At 40.8% G+C, this 17,791-nt stretch overlaps 1 protein-coding gene across 1 annotated transcript in view; it reads right to left on the reverse strand.

Annotated features, from left to right (window-relative positions):
* Positions 1-3,245: 3,245 nt before the first annotated feature.
* Positions 3,246-17,791, reverse strand: part of card11 (caspase recruitment domain family, member 11) — a 92,667-nt gene continuing 78,121 nt past the window's right edge. Inside the window, 6 exon segments of the mRNA XM_028454504.1 lie at positions 3,246-3,546; positions 7,688-7,803; positions 10,848-10,969; positions 12,993-13,169; positions 15,050-15,179; positions 15,311-15,397. Of these exon segments, the coding sequence (XP_028310305.1) occupies positions 3,318-3,546; positions 7,688-7,803; positions 10,848-10,969; positions 12,993-13,169; positions 15,050-15,179; positions 15,311-15,397 (861 nt within the window). The 3' untranslated portion in view covers positions 3,246-3,317.

A 17,791-nucleotide genomic window follows, 5' to 3' on the forward strand; every position in this document is an offset into this window, starting at 1 on the left:
CTACAGAGTGTGTGAGTATTTATTAGTGGATGATCTATATCAAGCAGTCACTGCTTGATATAGATCATATAAATCAGTCACTCTAGGTAAATTCATCATCACCTTCACCTATTCAACTAATAACTTTAAAGTAAGGCTGGAACAAAGATTTAAAAAAAACCAAAAAAAAACAGTACTTTAGCTTTACTTCTCTAAATTTCAAAATGTTCCATGCTGGTGGCGCTCGCTCGCGCACCATGCGATCACCCTAGGCTGTGAAAAATTCCTGGTGAGAACCTTGGTAGTAAGGTACAACATTTGACATTCCAGCAGGAGAAGACCCCATCACAGCATTAGACACAACAGTTACACAGCAAAGCAAGAGGAAAAAGGAAGACCCACGTGGAGAAGCAACAGAATAAAGGCACAAACATACTTATCAGAACGGACTATTCGGAGGTCCACTTTGTGAGTCTTTGTGACTGCGTAGTCCGCCGCACGAACTGGCGTTTCCACCAGGAGGCACTGTGGCTCTGCAGGAGGCGGGGGGGGGATGGGGGGAGTAGCGCTCCCCAGTCCTTGAGGATCCGGGTTCAACTGGGTCTGGGACAGAGAGCTCAATCGCAGACGTGAGCGGCCCACACATAGAATGCCGTAGGCAGATGTACAGATGGAGGAAGGAGACTTACTCGCCAGGTCGGGCTTCTCACCCTACCGCTGCGTTAAGGAGTTATGCCTTGCTGATCAGCTGGATGCTGGACGTCCGATGCCCAAGGCCACTCTCAGTAGAGCACGGTGATAGCGTTTTGGTGATACTTACTGACAGGGATAGCTGACACTGGTGTGCACGGGGTCACCATGGTAACAACTAGGGAGGCGTAACTCAAAATACACATACAACTGGAAAACATAGCAAATCACATCAAACAAAACATTCATATAAAACACACAAAAACATAATATGCCTTCCTATTTCAACCTGATTACAAATGGAAACATCTGAATTTAGAAAAATCTCTCAAATATTGTTAAAAAGTGTTTACGCTTTCATAAGGAGGTATTTCAGACGTTTCCTTATTGAAATGTGTTGCAAAAGGATTTTTTTTTTTTTACTGCAAAAACACGTCACAGAACATGACATACCTGGTCACATGACCTCTTCTCTCCGAGTATACATGGCACGGTATGCGTAAACAGAAGTGGAGACCGGGACATATCTTAGCATTAGAGTTTAAAATAATTAGTGCCACATTAGACATGAAACAACAAAGGAATGAAAGTGTTATAAGGAGGTTCTGAGCGTCTTTCTTTCTGCTGTGGAGTTACGAGGCTCCTGCCCAAAACAACGTTCAATAGAAACACATTAAAAGAGCAATTATACTTTGTTAACATTTAGAAATATCACTTTTATTTTGTGAAAATCTGTAAGGGAAACCCAGCTCGAGAGAGAGAGAGAGAACAAAACAAGATAAATCGCATGTAAACCTAAGAGAAGCTTATCCAAGGTGCAGAGAACACAAATAAATTTGCAGTCTGGATGCGGAGTGATGGTTGTCAGCTGAGATCACTGCAGTCGCCTGTGTGAGCTGTGGAGGGGTGGAGTCAGAGTCTCTAAGACACCAGTAAACTATCCAATAACACAATATAATGTATAATGTACATGTGTCACTAGTTGTGTGCGTTCACGAGGGTACCAGTAAGAAACCATATGTTTAGAAACAGGGAGGGGAGGGGGGGAGCATGGTTGTTTCACCCGCGGCGTCACTGGTGAGCCTGGTCCTACCTATTTTAAGTCAAGTCAAATCATTTATTTATAGAGCACAACTAAAAACTACAGACATTGAGCAAAGTTTAATCAAGGCCCACCCAGGCTTAGGGAGCTGTTTATCCAAAAACCAGCCCAAGACAAGCTTTCAGTGAAAGGTTTTCAACCAATCGTGTGGACTCTTAAGCCCCGCCCACTGGCTGCATCATCACCAAGAAGTCGCTGTCCTTATGCTGTTTTCAATGCAACGCTGAACTCTTGGTTAATTAACCGGGGGTCGCCACCTGGAGGCGGAGCTCCTACACGGTAAAGATGAACTTCCTCTAACGCCCCAAAACAACAATGGCACTGTGTGCAAGGGCCACATGTTGGTGGTAAAACAGTGATTAGAAGCATTTAATGCCAAAAATCTTAAGAATTAATATACAATATTCACTACATTCACAAATTACTCACCGCTGTAGTGAAAACAGTAATGCAGGTTTTATTTATGTTGCTGTTTTTATGATTTTGAAATGCATTTAAAAATAATGTTTTACTTCAGCCCTGTGTTTTCTTAAGCCTTACATGAATCACTTTCGCCTTGTTGCTGAAATATGCTACTTAATGTTGCCTCACTTTGTTTGGCCAGTAAAAAATAATGCTATCCAGAATAATATGATAATATTTTAACTGGCACATCCAGTTTTCTGGGGGCCCACCCACAATCAAAATCCTGGTGCCACTACTGGGTTGTTTCGATACAAGTCTCACTATTCAACATACTGCAGCTTTAAGAATGTATGATTTCCCTTTAAACAGTGTCTTTAAAAAGAATTTGATACATTTACTTTGACAGAAGCCTTGTTGTTTTTACACACATGAAGGGATTATCTATGATTTATTAAAAAGGATGCACTCAATCCCCATTTTATCACATTTAATATTCCTTTAAGGGGGTTGGGGGTGGAAACAGCTGTTTTCTGTATCCAAAATTAACAAACAGTTTAGAGATTAACATTGTAAACTAAAATGTAACAAGTTGTGTATCTTAAAAACACAGTACGTCAGAAATCTAAAAGAAACACACTCCTGATAACATACAGTGACCCTAATAATGTAGGTGTGATATTGTTTTTACCTGTGGTAAATAAATCATTTTAGTTACAAACATGTCACATGTTAATGGGGTCAGAGTGAAGGTGAAATTCCCTTACAAAAAAATAAATAAATAATAATGTATTTTCTTTAAAAGTAGATACAAATATGAAGAAAATAGGATGTAATATAATACATTTATAGCATAGTGAATAAATTGATTGTGTTTTTCCCTAAAATCTAATCAAATTGGCCATTTTTATATTGAGCTAATGTTTTTTGGTTTTCAGTGAAATCGTGTCATGGAGGTGATGATTCTCAGGGAAACAAATGAAATGTGATTTTTGCTTATTTTTTAAGGTTATTTTAAACGTTTGACAAAGACATCAAAGCATCATTAAATTTCATTTAAATAAAAGATACATTGAAATAATAGAGGCCTTTATTAAGAATAAATATGAATGTATCAAATAGTAATACTTTTTTCTGTGTACATTCAACAGTGTGCAACTGTTTCCTTCAACAGCAGGTCCTGCTCCACCCAGACCACCTTCTTCTGTTCCTCAACGATCCGATCTTTGATGACTCTGATGAGGTCTTCGGTCCCGGCCCAGGAGTCGGTGTCTATGGTGGTGTAAAGGCACGGCAGGCCCTCCAGCTCCTTCTCTTTGGCCCGACACAGTTTCAAAAACTCCTCTTCAGACTCCACCCGCACAGGAAGTTTACTGTTAGGACAGGAAACAGGAAACAGGAAACAGGAAGGAGGCTGTCAGTGGACAATACTTGAGAAAGGCCTCGCTGCAGCCGCTACAAACCACGCTTCGTACAAAATACGCCCCATCAATCCCCCTGAGCCAAACGCTGGACATGAACCTTTCCACTAACCTCAACCGCCTTCACTGTTCTGGCAAATTTGGAACATTGCAATACTTACCTTTCTTTTTTAATAATATTATTAATAAAAATACATCAATTTTATATAGCGCTTTTTTGGACACTCAGTCACTTTACAGATATAAGGCATTATTCTTATATGACAGTGACTACCACCCCACCCATCCAACTACTAACCAGGCCCAGACCTGCTCAGCATCCCAGATTTAACCAGATCAGGCAATGACAATGAATTTGAGGTTACGTTGAAAAATTGCTTCACCGGCCACCGTCACACATGTGGGCGTTTTTTAACGGCTCATTTTATTGACAATTTGCTTGCGTGAGCGTGGTTTGTAGGGGGCATGGGTGCTTGTACTGTACCCGCTGCAACAGTTGAATATACTTGCAATACTTTTATCCTTTCAGATCCTTCCAACGCATGCACGTAGACTACGTCACACTCGCAATGCTTACGACAGAGCTGCTGGGACGTGATATTTGAATGTACAACGTTTGCTAAATATTTTAATAGTATACATTTTAATATGTGACTGTTTTGTGGTATTTTTAATTGTTAATAATAAAAAATGAATAAAAACACAATACACAACATTGACAATCAAAAACCAAACACAAAACTTATCGGAATTCATTTAAAACATACATTTCTAACTCTTTTTAAATAGTAAACACACTGCCGTAAAATACTGGATGGAGACGCGTTGCGCACATGCGTTGAAAGGATCCGGTCTGTGAAAGGATTGGACACTGACGGAGGCAACGCTGTTACTTTTTTTAAATTTGTTTTTTAATTGACAAATTGCAAGTTTACAAATCAGTAATACAACATAAAGGGAACACAAAGAACAAAGTCAGGGAAAACATCACCAGTAGGAATGAAACAAATACAGGCATTACAGTAAATATCACTTGGAGGTACAGGAAACCGTTCTTCATACAGAAGCAGAGTTCTTTCAAAAACTTTAAAATATTCATACAATAACTAAACTCAATTAAGAAAAGATAAAAAAAATTTGGAAGTGTATTGAGAATTTCAATTTATGAATACAGAATTCTGACAAAGATAAAAAATAACATCTTTTGGCCTTATTTCTATCATGTTTTTTGTTGTGTTGTAACTATTATCCTTAACCGCATTCCAAAAAATTTATGTAAATTGGCAGTGGTAAAATAAACGTCAAATCCTTTCAGGTTCATTTAAAGGGGACATATCATGTTAAATCCACTTTTTTAGCCCTTAAATACATTTTGTTGTATATTTAGATTGTTTAGAAGTACAGAAAAGTTCAAATTAGTCTCTTCAGGTGCTCCGTAGATATCTTTATATTCTGTTTTGGTCATATTTTTCAATCCGTTTCGATTTTTTTATTCTCTATTACGTTTTTTAACAATAACATCACAGTATTTGCAGCAGAACTGCCAAATTAGGACATCGACTACAGGTCCAACACTTCAGCAATCCGCCATTTTTATTCCTCGCTTTTATTTTGTAGTCCAAGCTCCAGGATGCAGAAGTTACGAGAGGATAAGTCAAAATGTTGGGTTGTTGGATGTAGTAACCCACACGCTTCATTACACCGTCTCCCAGCATCAGAACCTTTTCAAAGTGTCTGGTTGAGTTTTATTTTTTATAGAAATGTACCACATCTGTGGATAAGGTCATTTTTGTGTGTGTGAAGCACTTCAATGATGACTGCTTCATCAACCTCCACCAGTATAAAGAAGGATTTACAGAAAGACTTTGTCTGATTGAGGGTTCAATTCCTTCTATCTTTGGAGACGACGAACAGAGCACTTCGGTAAGCTGTAAATAACGCTAAAAAGTGATGATAAGACGTCCCTGTCATTGTTTTGTTAGCATTAGCAGTTGCACCGTCTTCATATGTTAGCGCTGTGTGCTCGTTTTAGATCCTTGATGATATGGCCTACGTGATTTAATTTAAGTCTAAAGTTTTCATTAGTCATTTCATTTTGACGTTTTTGTCTCAGAAAAGACTGTATTAAAATGCATTTTGTAACGTTAGCTTGGCACTAGCGTTAGCTCGGTGCTTGTGTTAGCTCACTTGTTAGGGTTCTGCAGGTTCATCATCTTCATCTCGCTCCACTGGGTCAGACTCTGGCTGGAACATGTAAGGCTGGATGGACAAGTCTAACGTTGTTGACATTTTGTAAATAACGTGTGAATAAAAAGTTTCTGCGCCGCTAAATAATCGTATCTCTTCTATCAAACTACAAAAATGGCCGAGCAGGGTGGAGTTGAACCTGGAGAGGGGGCGGTGTATGAAGTGTCTCATTTGAAGCACATCAGAAAAGGGGTAGAAAAGGGGTGGAGCTATAATAATGAGGAATTCAGACCCAAGCATTGCAGTTCTGCTTTATATAGACCACAACTGTATGATTATATGTAAAAAGGAAGGATTTAAAGCCATGATATGTCTCCTTTAAACAAAATGTGCATTTACTGCTTATCAGTATATTTGGACATTAACATGTTACAGGAATAAATGTTATATAAAATTTCCTTGGTTTTGTTACATATACAAAGTTGAAATGGGTATAATAACCAAGCTTTATTCCACTTTATATTTCCAAATTGCTTTACCTCTGGGTGTAATTTTATTGTAAAAAAGGATTTCCTTTCTTATGTTTATTATTACTTTTTTATTAGTTACCTTTACACCACTTAACATTAAACAAGGGAGGTTTGGTTTGCATATTTGATATTTTAGATGATCTTTAAAAAGTTTAATTGTTCCTGAAGGGATAGGAATTAAACTCCTTATATGTTACAGGAAATGATTTAATGTTAATCAGAAAAAAAAAGTATCCATTCTCACTAAATACATCTATAAGAAAGGGTATGCCACCCTTAATCCATTTTTAATTAAATAAACTTTTGTTTTTAACAATAGCGTTATCATTATTCCAAATGATATTCTTATGATTATGAGGAGAAAAATTATGACAATAGCATAGCTATACCCAAGATAGCAGAGCTTGCTGATAAAGGTTTGATCATTTAATTGTCAATTTAGAAAGACTGTAATTACAGCCCATTAGAAATTCTAATCCACTTAATTGCTTAAAAATATTGTGAGGTATAAAATACCAGAGCAAACATTATTTAAACCACTTGATTTTAAAGGCAGTATTTAAATGAGGACAACGCTGTTACTTTTCATCCAGTTCCTTGGACGTTGTGACGTTACTCCTAAGAAGACTACTACGACTACTACTTGTCGCAACTGTCGCAATATTACACTCACAAATAAATGAGAAAACTACTTTAATGGAAATTTCCTAATAAGGGGGGTGACCCCTTGGGCCCCTAATCAAATTGTATGAGGCGTAATCGTAATCTACGTAGAATTACCTTTGAAACAATATATCACACGACTATTTTCCCATAAATTTGGAAATTACCGGGCCCCTTTAAAGGGCTCCGAGCATCTCATTGTATTCATACCAAACTGTATTCCGAGCTAACAAGAACTAATGGAGGAGTAGTCATTTGAAAAATGAGGACCCCGGGGTCCCCTGGCACCTCGGTAACATGTACGGGGTAATGGGCTCCATTTAGATATTAGTATGTGCCAATGATTTGGTACCGCCTTAATATTTGACTCGCAAAAAAATGAGAATTTATTTTTTATTTTGGGGCCCCTCGGGCTCGAGCATCGATGCGTACACATCCATAAATTATAGCTACCAGATTTCAGACCGATCTGTTCACGAATAACAGAGGAGTGATTTTAACTAGTGTACACAACAACAACAACAACAACAACAACAACAACAACAACAACAACAACAAAGTGAGGGTGTTTTAAGTCCAGTAGCTTGACCTAAACATTTTGAAAAATGATTTTGTTAATAAATATAGAAGGAAATAATTTTAGTCTATTTTAAAGGCTTTATGATTTGAAATGCAGAGTGAAAATGGGTGAGTGCCAGATTTATTGACCTTACCGTAGTTTTTTAATGTTTTTATCGCAGATTTTCACGTAGATGATGATGGGGTAAATTTCTCTCCTCAGAAAGTCTTTGACACAGCTCAGCTCAGCCTTCAGCAAACAGTGCTTCCCCTGATATCACGTGGGGAGAAAAATACATGATTTACTAAGAAATACAGAAATAAACCCCTGTACACGCTGACAAACATCGAGAGAATTTATTACAAATCAGATCTGAAACGTAGTGGTAAATATTCCATGTGCTGCACACAGTCTATGACAGAGCTAGGGGCAACATTTATCACAGCGGGGCCACAAACATGATCAACATTCATGTCAGCATTAGAATAATGAGCAATTTGAGCATTAATACAGGAAATCTATGTGTTTTTTCTGTCATTCTGTGTGTTTGTTGTTTTCTTACTCGTTGTGAGGTGTTTTGTGCATTTCTGTTTTCCTTTTGTTTATTTTTCCTGTAAAACACATGTTTTTTGGGGTCATAATGTGTATTTGTGCTGTCATTTAACGTTTCTTTGAGTCATTTTTGTATACTTCTGTTGTTGTTTTGCTTGTTAGTACAGTGGGTTTGCAGAGAAAATTGAAAAGCGAGGGGTATAATGACACAAAAAGGCTCACACAACCTCACCAAAAATATTAATACCAATATTTTCATTGATTAGGAAGCCTAACAAGGTAACCAATAGATTGGAAACAAATAAGATGATAGATAATATTTATTAGTGTATTTTACAGCTGATTTAAGACATGTAATGATAATTTTAATTGTAACAGCTTTTACTAATGATGTAAGATAAGATAGGATATCCTTTATTTGTCCCACAAAGGGGAAATTTGCAGAATATATATATATATATATATATATATATATATATATATATATATATATATATATATATATATATATATATATATATATATATATATACATGGGCCTGTACACAGTGCAGATAGAGAGGTAAATGGTGGATCTTGACATTTTCTTACATTTGATCCTAGAGTTTACTTCCTCTTTGATGCTTCACTAATATCAGTTGCAGATTTCTGCCCAAAGCTTCTAATCTCTCTGGTTTCCTCCATGTTTACCAAAAAGATGCTTCACTCTTTAGATGCTGCTGTGCACTGTGTGGCTCACAGCAGTTGAACTATAGAATTATTAAATAGACATCTGATTTTTTATTCTGCATACATTCTTATCCTAATCTGGATCAAGAAGTCCTGGCCTCAATCCCAATCCCACATGTGGTGAGCCCTTTAAAAAAAAACTAAAATAATCTGTCTGTGAGATGAACCATTCCTTCTACATGATATTATTATTATTATTATTATTATTATTATTTATTGTTTATTAATTTTTTTAAATAGAAAAGGTGGGAAGAATAGATTGTTTTACAGTGAGGGTGAGATGTGAAGTTGTAGAATATATTGTGTTTATTATGTTGTGTAATCCAGCCAGTATAGTGACAAGTGTGAAGCTTAGCTATAATGGTGGTGGCTGTGGACAGGGGGAATGAGTGAATGGTAGTACCTAAAGCAGGTATTTGGGATTAACGTGTCTAAAGTTAAGCCCAGTATGGGCAGCACAACCGTAGACCCCCCGCGGCACCCCCCCGAACCATGCCGGCCGTACAGAGCACGGCAGGACCCCCCCCCAGGCGGAGCCAGCAACCAGCCACATCCCCCAGCAGCCCAGGAGGCGACCCCCGCCGCCAGCCGGCCCAGAGCGGCCCGCCCCGCCAAAGCAGGCAGCGGCCGAGCAGGAGAGAGGCCAGCCCCCACAGCAGGGCCAGCGCAGGCCCGCACGACACCACGACATAGCACCCTCCACAGGTGGGAGGCCCCCACCACCCAGACAGAGCCACCCCGCCAGCCACGGACCGACAGGCAGGCGAACCCATGCACCCCCTGCCAGGCACCACAACCCCACACCAACGTCGCCAGCAAAGCAGCCCCCTCCCACGGAGGCCACCCCCAATCACCCACGCGCCAACATGAGACACCCCCGACGCCAGCACAGCCCGGAGGACAGCGGGCCCCAGCCACCAGCCCCACCCCGCCCAAGGCGGTACGACACCCCGCTGAACCGTGGCCAGTCCCCGGGCAGATGGCGGGGGGCAAGCCCCGAGACGCCAAACCCAAAGACCCACCCCCGGGACACCCCCGCCCAGACATGGCACCCACAGGGCCCGGCGCCCCCAGCCAGCAGACCAACCACTCCCGACGTGGATTCGCCAGGACAGGAGCCACCGGCCGCGCCCCCACACACACCTTACCCTTCCCTCCCCCCGAAGCTACACAAGCCGGCCCCTGCGGTCCCCCAAGTGAGCCCCCGGGGAGGGGGGGGAAGGGGGCGGCCCGGCCCACCGCGCCAGCGGCACCCTCAGCGAAGGCGTACCCCAGGGAACCAGGCCAAGGCGCCTGGCGGAGCAACCCACCGCAACACCCCGCCACCCAACAACCCAGGATGCAATCGCCGGCCCCCAGCGCCACCCCCCACCCCGGACCCCCGTCCCAAAGCCATGAACCCCACCACCCCAGGCCCCCAGACGAGCCAACCCCCAAGCTACCCACCCGGCGCAGCCATACCCGCCCCCCAAGCGAAGGCCACAGCACCCCCACCAGCATCCCGGGCCGACAGGAGCCCCCCCACGCCAAACCCAACGGGAGAGCAGGCGCAGAGCGAAGGCGGAGAAGGGGGGCAGGATGAGACAGGGGGACAGAGAGCAAGAGGAAAGAGTGGCAGAGAAACACGCAGGCCCCCAGCCCCAAGGGCCACCCAGATGCGTACGAAGGGGGCAGGAGAGCAACACCAAACCGCACAGGGACCACGAGGGCACCCGAAAGGGACGCACGCCCCCGCAGAGGCACCCAAAACAACATGATATTTTATGGGGCGTCATATATGTAAAAACTTGGTCATTGTTTCATAGCTGACACATTTTGAACATTTAGCTCATTTTCCTTTCATTTGAGCCAAATTCATTTAAAAGAGCATTTTCATTGTTAGAACATTTGTGAATATGAAAAATAAACCTAAATGTCAAAGTTAAAACTAAATGTTAAATGTAAATCTAAATGTTAGATGTAAATGTCAAAGTTAAAACTAAATGTTAACAGAGCTATAACAGTGATCGTCACCACATGATTTTGAAACTTACCTCAGCAGCCACAGCCTCGATGTTTTTATGTGCGACACATTCAAATGTGGCGTGTTTCTCTTTGTAGTGAATGACAGGCTCCATGTTGTGTTTGAGATTCAACTCTTCTTTGTACAGGATTTCTTCACAGCAAGAGAAACATTGGTTAATGATGAAAATATGTAACAACCAAATCATATTGTTCGCAGAGAATAAACTATTGTGAGTTTATTAAGTAATCATCAACCAAACTGTTACATACGGTGGCCAGTAGGTGTCAGACAATTGGCAAATACAAAAAACATGAATGTCAACTCCACGACTTGGATGCAAAAGCTACAAAGCAAACAGAAGCATCACTACAACTGATGTTGAAAAACTTCAACTGTTAGCTGTTGTGGTTAGCTGTTGTGGTTAGCTGGTGTGGTTAGCTGTTGTGGTTAGCTGTTGTGGTTAGCTGTTGTGGTTAGCTGGTGTGGTTAGCTGTTGTGGTTAGCTGGTGTGGCTAGCTGTTGTGGTTAGCTGTTGTGGTTAGCTGTTGTGGTTAGCTGTTGTGGTTAGCTGTTGTGGTTAGCTGGTGTGGTTAGCTGGTGTGGTTAGCTGGTGTGGCTAGCTGTTGTGGTTAGCTGGTGTGGTTAGCTGGTGTGGTTAGCTGGTGTGGTTAGCTGTTGTGGTTAGCTGTTGTGGTTAGCTGTTGTGGCTAGCTGTTGTGGTTAGCTGTTGTGGTTAGCTGTTGTGGTTTGCTGTTGTGGTTAGCTGGTGTGGCTAGCTGTTGTGGTTAGCTGTTGTGGTTAGCTGGTGTGGCTAGCTGTTGTGGTTAGCTGTTGTGGTTAGCTGGTGTGGTTAGCTGTTGTGGCTAGCTGTTGTGGCTAGCTGTTGTGGCTAGCTGTTGTGGCTAGCTGTTGTGGTTAGCTGGTGTGGTTAGCTGTTGTGGCTAGCTGTTGTGGCTAGCTGGTGTGGCTAGCTGTTGTGGCTAGCTGTTGTGGCTAGCTGGTGTGGTTAGCTGTTGTGGTTAGCTGTTGTGGTTAGCTGTTGTGGTTAGCTGTTGTGGTTAGCTGTTGTGGTTAGCTGTTGTGGTTAGCTGTTGTGGCTAGCTGTTGTGGTTAGCTGTTGTGGTTAGCTGTTGTGGTTAGCTGTTGTGGTTAGCTGGTGTGGTTAGCTGTTGTGGTTAGCTGTTGTGGTTAGCTGGTGTGGTTAGCTGTTGTGGTTAGCTGTTGTGGCTAGCTGTTGTGGCTAGTTGTGGCTAGCTGTTGTGGTTAGCTGTTGTGGTTAGCTGTTGTGGTTAGCTGTTGTGGTTAGCTGTTGTGGTTAGCTGTTGTGGCTAGCTGTTGTGGCTAGCTGTTGTGGTTAGCTGTTGTGGTTAGCTGTTGTGGTTAGCTGTTGTGGTTAGCTGTTGTGGTTAGCTGTGTTCCGACGGACGACTATCTTCATGCACACAATGTGGCAAAAAGTGCAGAAAAGTAAGTAAAACATTGTTTTCTATGTTTTGTACTTTCAGCTAAAATGAATATAGCTTTGTAGGGGTCTCACCTTGTGATAGAATATTAACTGGTATAGTGTCACATTATATTTAGCTTTTAGAATCACTTTATACCATGTGGCTAATCTTAGGTATTAAAATGCATTATCTGAACGGAACTCAGTGTGGTCATAAGGTTAACCCTAACACATTGAATAAAGGCTTATAAAATTTAATAGTATTTTGAAACTGGATTTATTTGCTTTGAAAATTGTATTTCAATTTGAAACTATAACTCCATTCTAAAATTTGAAACAAGATTAAATTATGTTCAGTTTTCAAAATTCAGATTCACTTTCCTTAACTGAACTAAATCAGAGAGAAATATCATTTTACCATAACATCTAACAGTTTGAAGTTTTTTCAACATCCATTGTCGTGATGCTTCAGTTCGTTTTGTTGCTTTTGCATTCATGTTTTTCTTGTTTGCATTTGTGTTTTTTTTCTTCATGTTTTTATATTTGCGAATGGTCTGACACCGACCAGGCACCGTACATTCCAAGATGGAGTTTTATTTCCTGACAAACATTATGACTTTAAAGTAAATCAGCAGTTAATCTGCATCGTCATCCTAATTATTAAGTCTGTTATTGTTCTTCCTAACAACACTCTCTGATTAGACTCTATAAACAACACAAAGCACTGACCATGTTTGCAGACATTAAAGTCTGTCGCTCCCCCGATGCTGAGTATTTTCTGGATGATGGTACTTGCTAAAGCAGTGGGAATGAACAGGACTGGTCTTTTACTTTGGGTCTGTTGGGGAATGACGAGGCTGTAGGGAGTCAAGTTCAAGTTCAAATCGCTGTCCTGCTCAGCAGCATCTGTGAGAGAGGAAGAGGTTTTGTTGCATTTTGTCCATTTACACAGCAACAGCGTTTTGGTGCTTGAAAATGAAAGTTTTTAAAAAGTGGAAGCTTTTAAAAACGTCTCAGTGTAAACAGGGAACATGTGCACTGCCTCAGACGAACACTGTTCATGTGTCTCACTCTTTGGAATTTAACTGAACTTCTCCAACAAAGATTGAAGTCGATTTACTTCATCATCACTTGGATCAGTGGAAACAAATTCTGACCACAATCACAGTGCTGCACTCCTACTGAGAGCTTCAGATAGTTGCCCGAACCCGGGTTGATTAGCGTGAGAAAGATGGATGCTGAGGAGGTCAATGTAGGCTGTCTGCTGGTACATGAATAAATGATGTTAAAAAATGCATAAATGACTCGTTCCTGACTCGAGGAGCTGTGTGGCTCACTCTCTGCTCTGCCAGAGAGATGTGTAGCCCCTCCCTCTAACTCCAGTTCTCCACATGGATCTGTGTCTGGTGAATCTTTCTGAACCAGGGAGGGACATGAACAGAATGCTTGAAGCTGATTGGGTGAAGCACCTGTTCACCATGATTTGTTTTAGTCTATCACACGGTAACAAATGATGATGTCATCATCGGCATGCGCCGCATAGACGCTGCTACAACAATAACAAGGCTACGCTGGTGAGAGCTTTCTTTTGGAATAGTAATGCTGCAGTCATTATGTTGTTGAGTGACTTTTGCCGTTTTTGCAACGAGTATGTGAGTTAATGACACGTTAACCTTCCTCCTGCGTCATCATCTTTCTATTTTGATTCTGAGCTATGCTAATAGCGGTAGCCCAGCTAGTTCCTCTCCCTGCATGCGCCAGTTTTGCTTTGGCGATTCTGCCATCGTCACACCTGATATCTCACCCTAAACCACAACACTGAATCATGATTGGTTCGAATCGGTTCGGTACGGTTTCGAAAGGCAAAGGCGGAAACAGCACAAGATGGATTCTGGTGTTTGTGAACACCAGGAGAATCCATCCTGCAGCAAGATTAAAGGGTTTGGGCTCAAAGAGAGATCAGCTTTATTAGGGTTTATGCCGTCACTGGCCAGGTCAGATCTAACTTTGTTGGTCCAATTAAAGCTCTGTTCTTACTTGTGTTCAGAGGAAGTGTCTCTGTGCATGTGCTTATTTTGGTTAATTGCATAATGTTATGGCAATTATTATATTGCAGAGGCATAACCAGAGCTCTGTAACAGTGTCTACGTATAATAAGATGTGATTCTTGTTTTATGTCTTTCACAGGGTTTAGATGGCTGACTCACATTCTTTCACCTACGCACACAGATAAGCTGCATCTGACCATCAAGGCCAAACGCAAATCACATGTGGACTCACATGCAGATACACACAACACACACACATTATCAAGACAGATATCATTGCTCCAACGTCTCCACTGTTGGGACATCTGACCCCCTCCTTTTTCTCTCATCAGGGTGGGACTTTTCTCTACCGGTATAAAGTTTAAGCTGTGGAACTTTCCAGTTAGTTGCTGACCGCTTGCCCTTCCTACAGGATGGAAGACCTTTGTTGTACTCTTTTTCATTTAGTTTATAATAAATCCTTTTTATAAAATCATCATGCTCTGACTGGACTCCATCATTCAACCAGAGCATAAATCATGTCTCCAAATGAGGTCAACCGCAAATTTGCCGTGACATATAACTACACCGCCATCTATTAGCCTGGCGTGTTCATCATTTTTTGGGTTTTCCGCTGTCTCATGTAAACAGAGATTGTTTTGAAAACGTTGCCGTGTGAATACAGAACTTTTTGGAAACAGGGCCTAAAGCTCCAGATTCCCACTCATCCTCTTGCTCGTGTTTGTTTTTTAGCCAAACCTTTAGTATCAGCTTCAGATCTGGGCGTCTCGACGCCTGGTCTCGATAGTGTCGTGCTACAGGAGTTGATGATCCTCACACGTTCATTGCTGTTCATCCTTTTGTACTTCATATCCACTCTGCTGACAAACTACAGATCACACACAGAACAGAAAGTTGGAAATATGTTTGAATTTAGCTGAAATAATTCTGTTGCATTAACTGTTTCACATTGTGAGTCATTGGTTACATCGTAGCTTTGAATGAGAAGAGAAAGGTTACCTGCAGTATCTGCGTGAGAAAGATGCTGGCTCGAGACATACGAGGACTGATTTTGGGATCAGGGTTTTCCTCCGTCTGTAAATTGTTCTGCACAGAAAAAAATACAATTTACAAGCTTACATTTTACAATATATAACGAGCACAAGAGCAGATTCACACAGACTGGAAATGATAGTTCATAAAGTCATGACATTTACGTACGTTCTGTGCAAAAGAACTGAGTTCAGTTTTCAATTCTATTTTTAATCAGTCTTTAGAAACACAGCATGTCCCCAAAGTCTGGAAGGATGCTGTTATTGTCCCGGTCCCTAAATTAAAACGTTCCCACATTTTAAATAGTTTTAGACCCATAGCCTTGACTTTGCTCCCAATGAAGGCCTTTGAGAAGCTGGTGTCATCAGAACTTTTAAATAAAACTCAACATGTTGTTGACCCACTACAGTTTGTTTATAGACCCAACAGAGGAGTGGAGGACGCCACACTCACTCTGTTTAACCTGCTCCTTAAACATCTGGAGGGAACTGGAAGCCATGACCGACTTTTATTTATTAATTCTTCATCTGCTTTTAACACGATTCAACCACACATTAGAATCCACCGAATGTTCGATCATTTTAACTAAAGTAATAATAATAAACAGACAGAACACAGAGAATCAGAGTGAACGGGTTTTTATCAAACACAGTGTGATCTCCACAGAGGTGTGTGCTGTCACCTCTGCTTTTTATTCTCTACACTAATATGTGTCAAAGTACTTTTTAAAATGGGTGTATTTTAACGTATGCAGATGATACAGTGGTCGCTAGTCTCCTCCAGAGCAGCCATGGTCCTATCACTGATGATTTTATCACATTTTAGACAGTTACAGTCTAGATATTTATTTATTTATAGTAGTTTTATCCTTTTACTGTCTTTTACTGTGATGCTGTAATAATCTTTTAATTGCTCAGTTGCTCCTCTTTCCTTCGGTGGTGGTTCTAGTCAGCCTGTGAGTACGATGTGTCGTGGATTGTCTGTTTTTGTCAGTGCTTTGTTATCTGTTGTTCTAATGTCATTGTAGATGCCATCCTTTGTTTTTTTCACTGCAAAACAAATCTACCTACGGGTATTAATAAAGTCACCTGAACCTGATTTCTCTGAATCTCATGTTTTTTGACCAATCTGTGACACTATAATTGACACATTTAATATCAGAACAAAAACCCACAAAACGACAACATATCTACATAAAATCACAAAATCAGCCCAAATATACACAAATAAACAAAACAAATCATTCAAATGACAGAAAAAAAATCAACAAAAAAGGCATAAAATCAGAATCTGCCGTGACAGAAAATTGTCTTCGTCACTCACACAACACGACACAACACAAACAAAGAATGTTGAAATATGAATAAATTATACAGAGTTTAAGAGAAATTCTGCAAGCGTGGTAAAGTGCAAGTGCAGGAGATAATTTATGGGCTATAAGAGAAAAATACACAAAAGGACCAAAAAATAACAAAAAATTACTCCAAAAACATCAACAAAAAGGAACAAAATTAGCACAAAACCTCCAGTATGATTTGCTGCTATTGTTGAGGCTCAGAGACAAACTGTTGTTGGGTCATAAGAAACTCTATTTTTTTAAACAATTTTTTGTTGACAAAAAGGGAGTTCAAATCACTTTCCATGGAACACGTGAGGCTGATGATCCTCATGTTCAGAGTCTGGTCCTGGAGAGCTCCTGTCCTGCATGTTTTAATATCCTACACACCTGCATCTAACGATGGCACAGAGAGCCTAACGGGCTTCTCGTTACAATCATTTTCAGGGTGTGTTGTATGTGTTATGAAAAATCACTTCATAATGTTTAGTTACAGTGATATACATCCTTTATCCTCATTCAGAGGGTCAAAGTTTAAAAAGTTCTGTTTCCTCCTCCCTTATTATTCCATATTTTATAAAAAGTCAGCTATGAACAGGCAAGTTGGATTTTTCTCCCATTAATACGTCATAAGGTGGAACCTCCTCCTCCTGACAATCCTGGCTCCTCCTACCCTATAATAATGTGAGCTCCTCCCTCTCAAACTACCTCACAGCTTAAACAAACACTGCTGTTTAATATATAATATAGTATATATGTAAAGCTACATACACTAAATGTGTTCTCTGTATTTAACCCCTCCCTGAGGAGCAGTGGGCAGCCACGGTGTAGCACCCAGGGAGCAGTTAGGGTTAATATAAGGGACTGATCAACATCCCACAGTGATGGACCAGGGAGATTAGAACCAGTGAGACCACCATTACAAGCCTGCTCCCTTAACCACTAGTCCCTTTATCCACAGATAATATGTTTACATTTAGTATATAGATAATCCAGTAATATAAATAATCTGAAGAACAGCACAAGATGGATTCTGGTGTTTGTGAACACCAGGAGAATCCATCCTGCAGCAAGGTTAAAGGGTTTGGGCTCAAAGAGAGATCAGCTTTATT

Source organism: Gouania willdenowi, chromosome 8 (assembly GCF_900634775.1).
Source record: "Gouania willdenowi chromosome 8, fGouWil2.1, whole genome shotgun sequence".
Lineage (NCBI taxonomy): Eukaryota > Metazoa > Chordata > Actinopteri > Blenniiformes > Gobiesocidae > Gouania > Gouania willdenowi.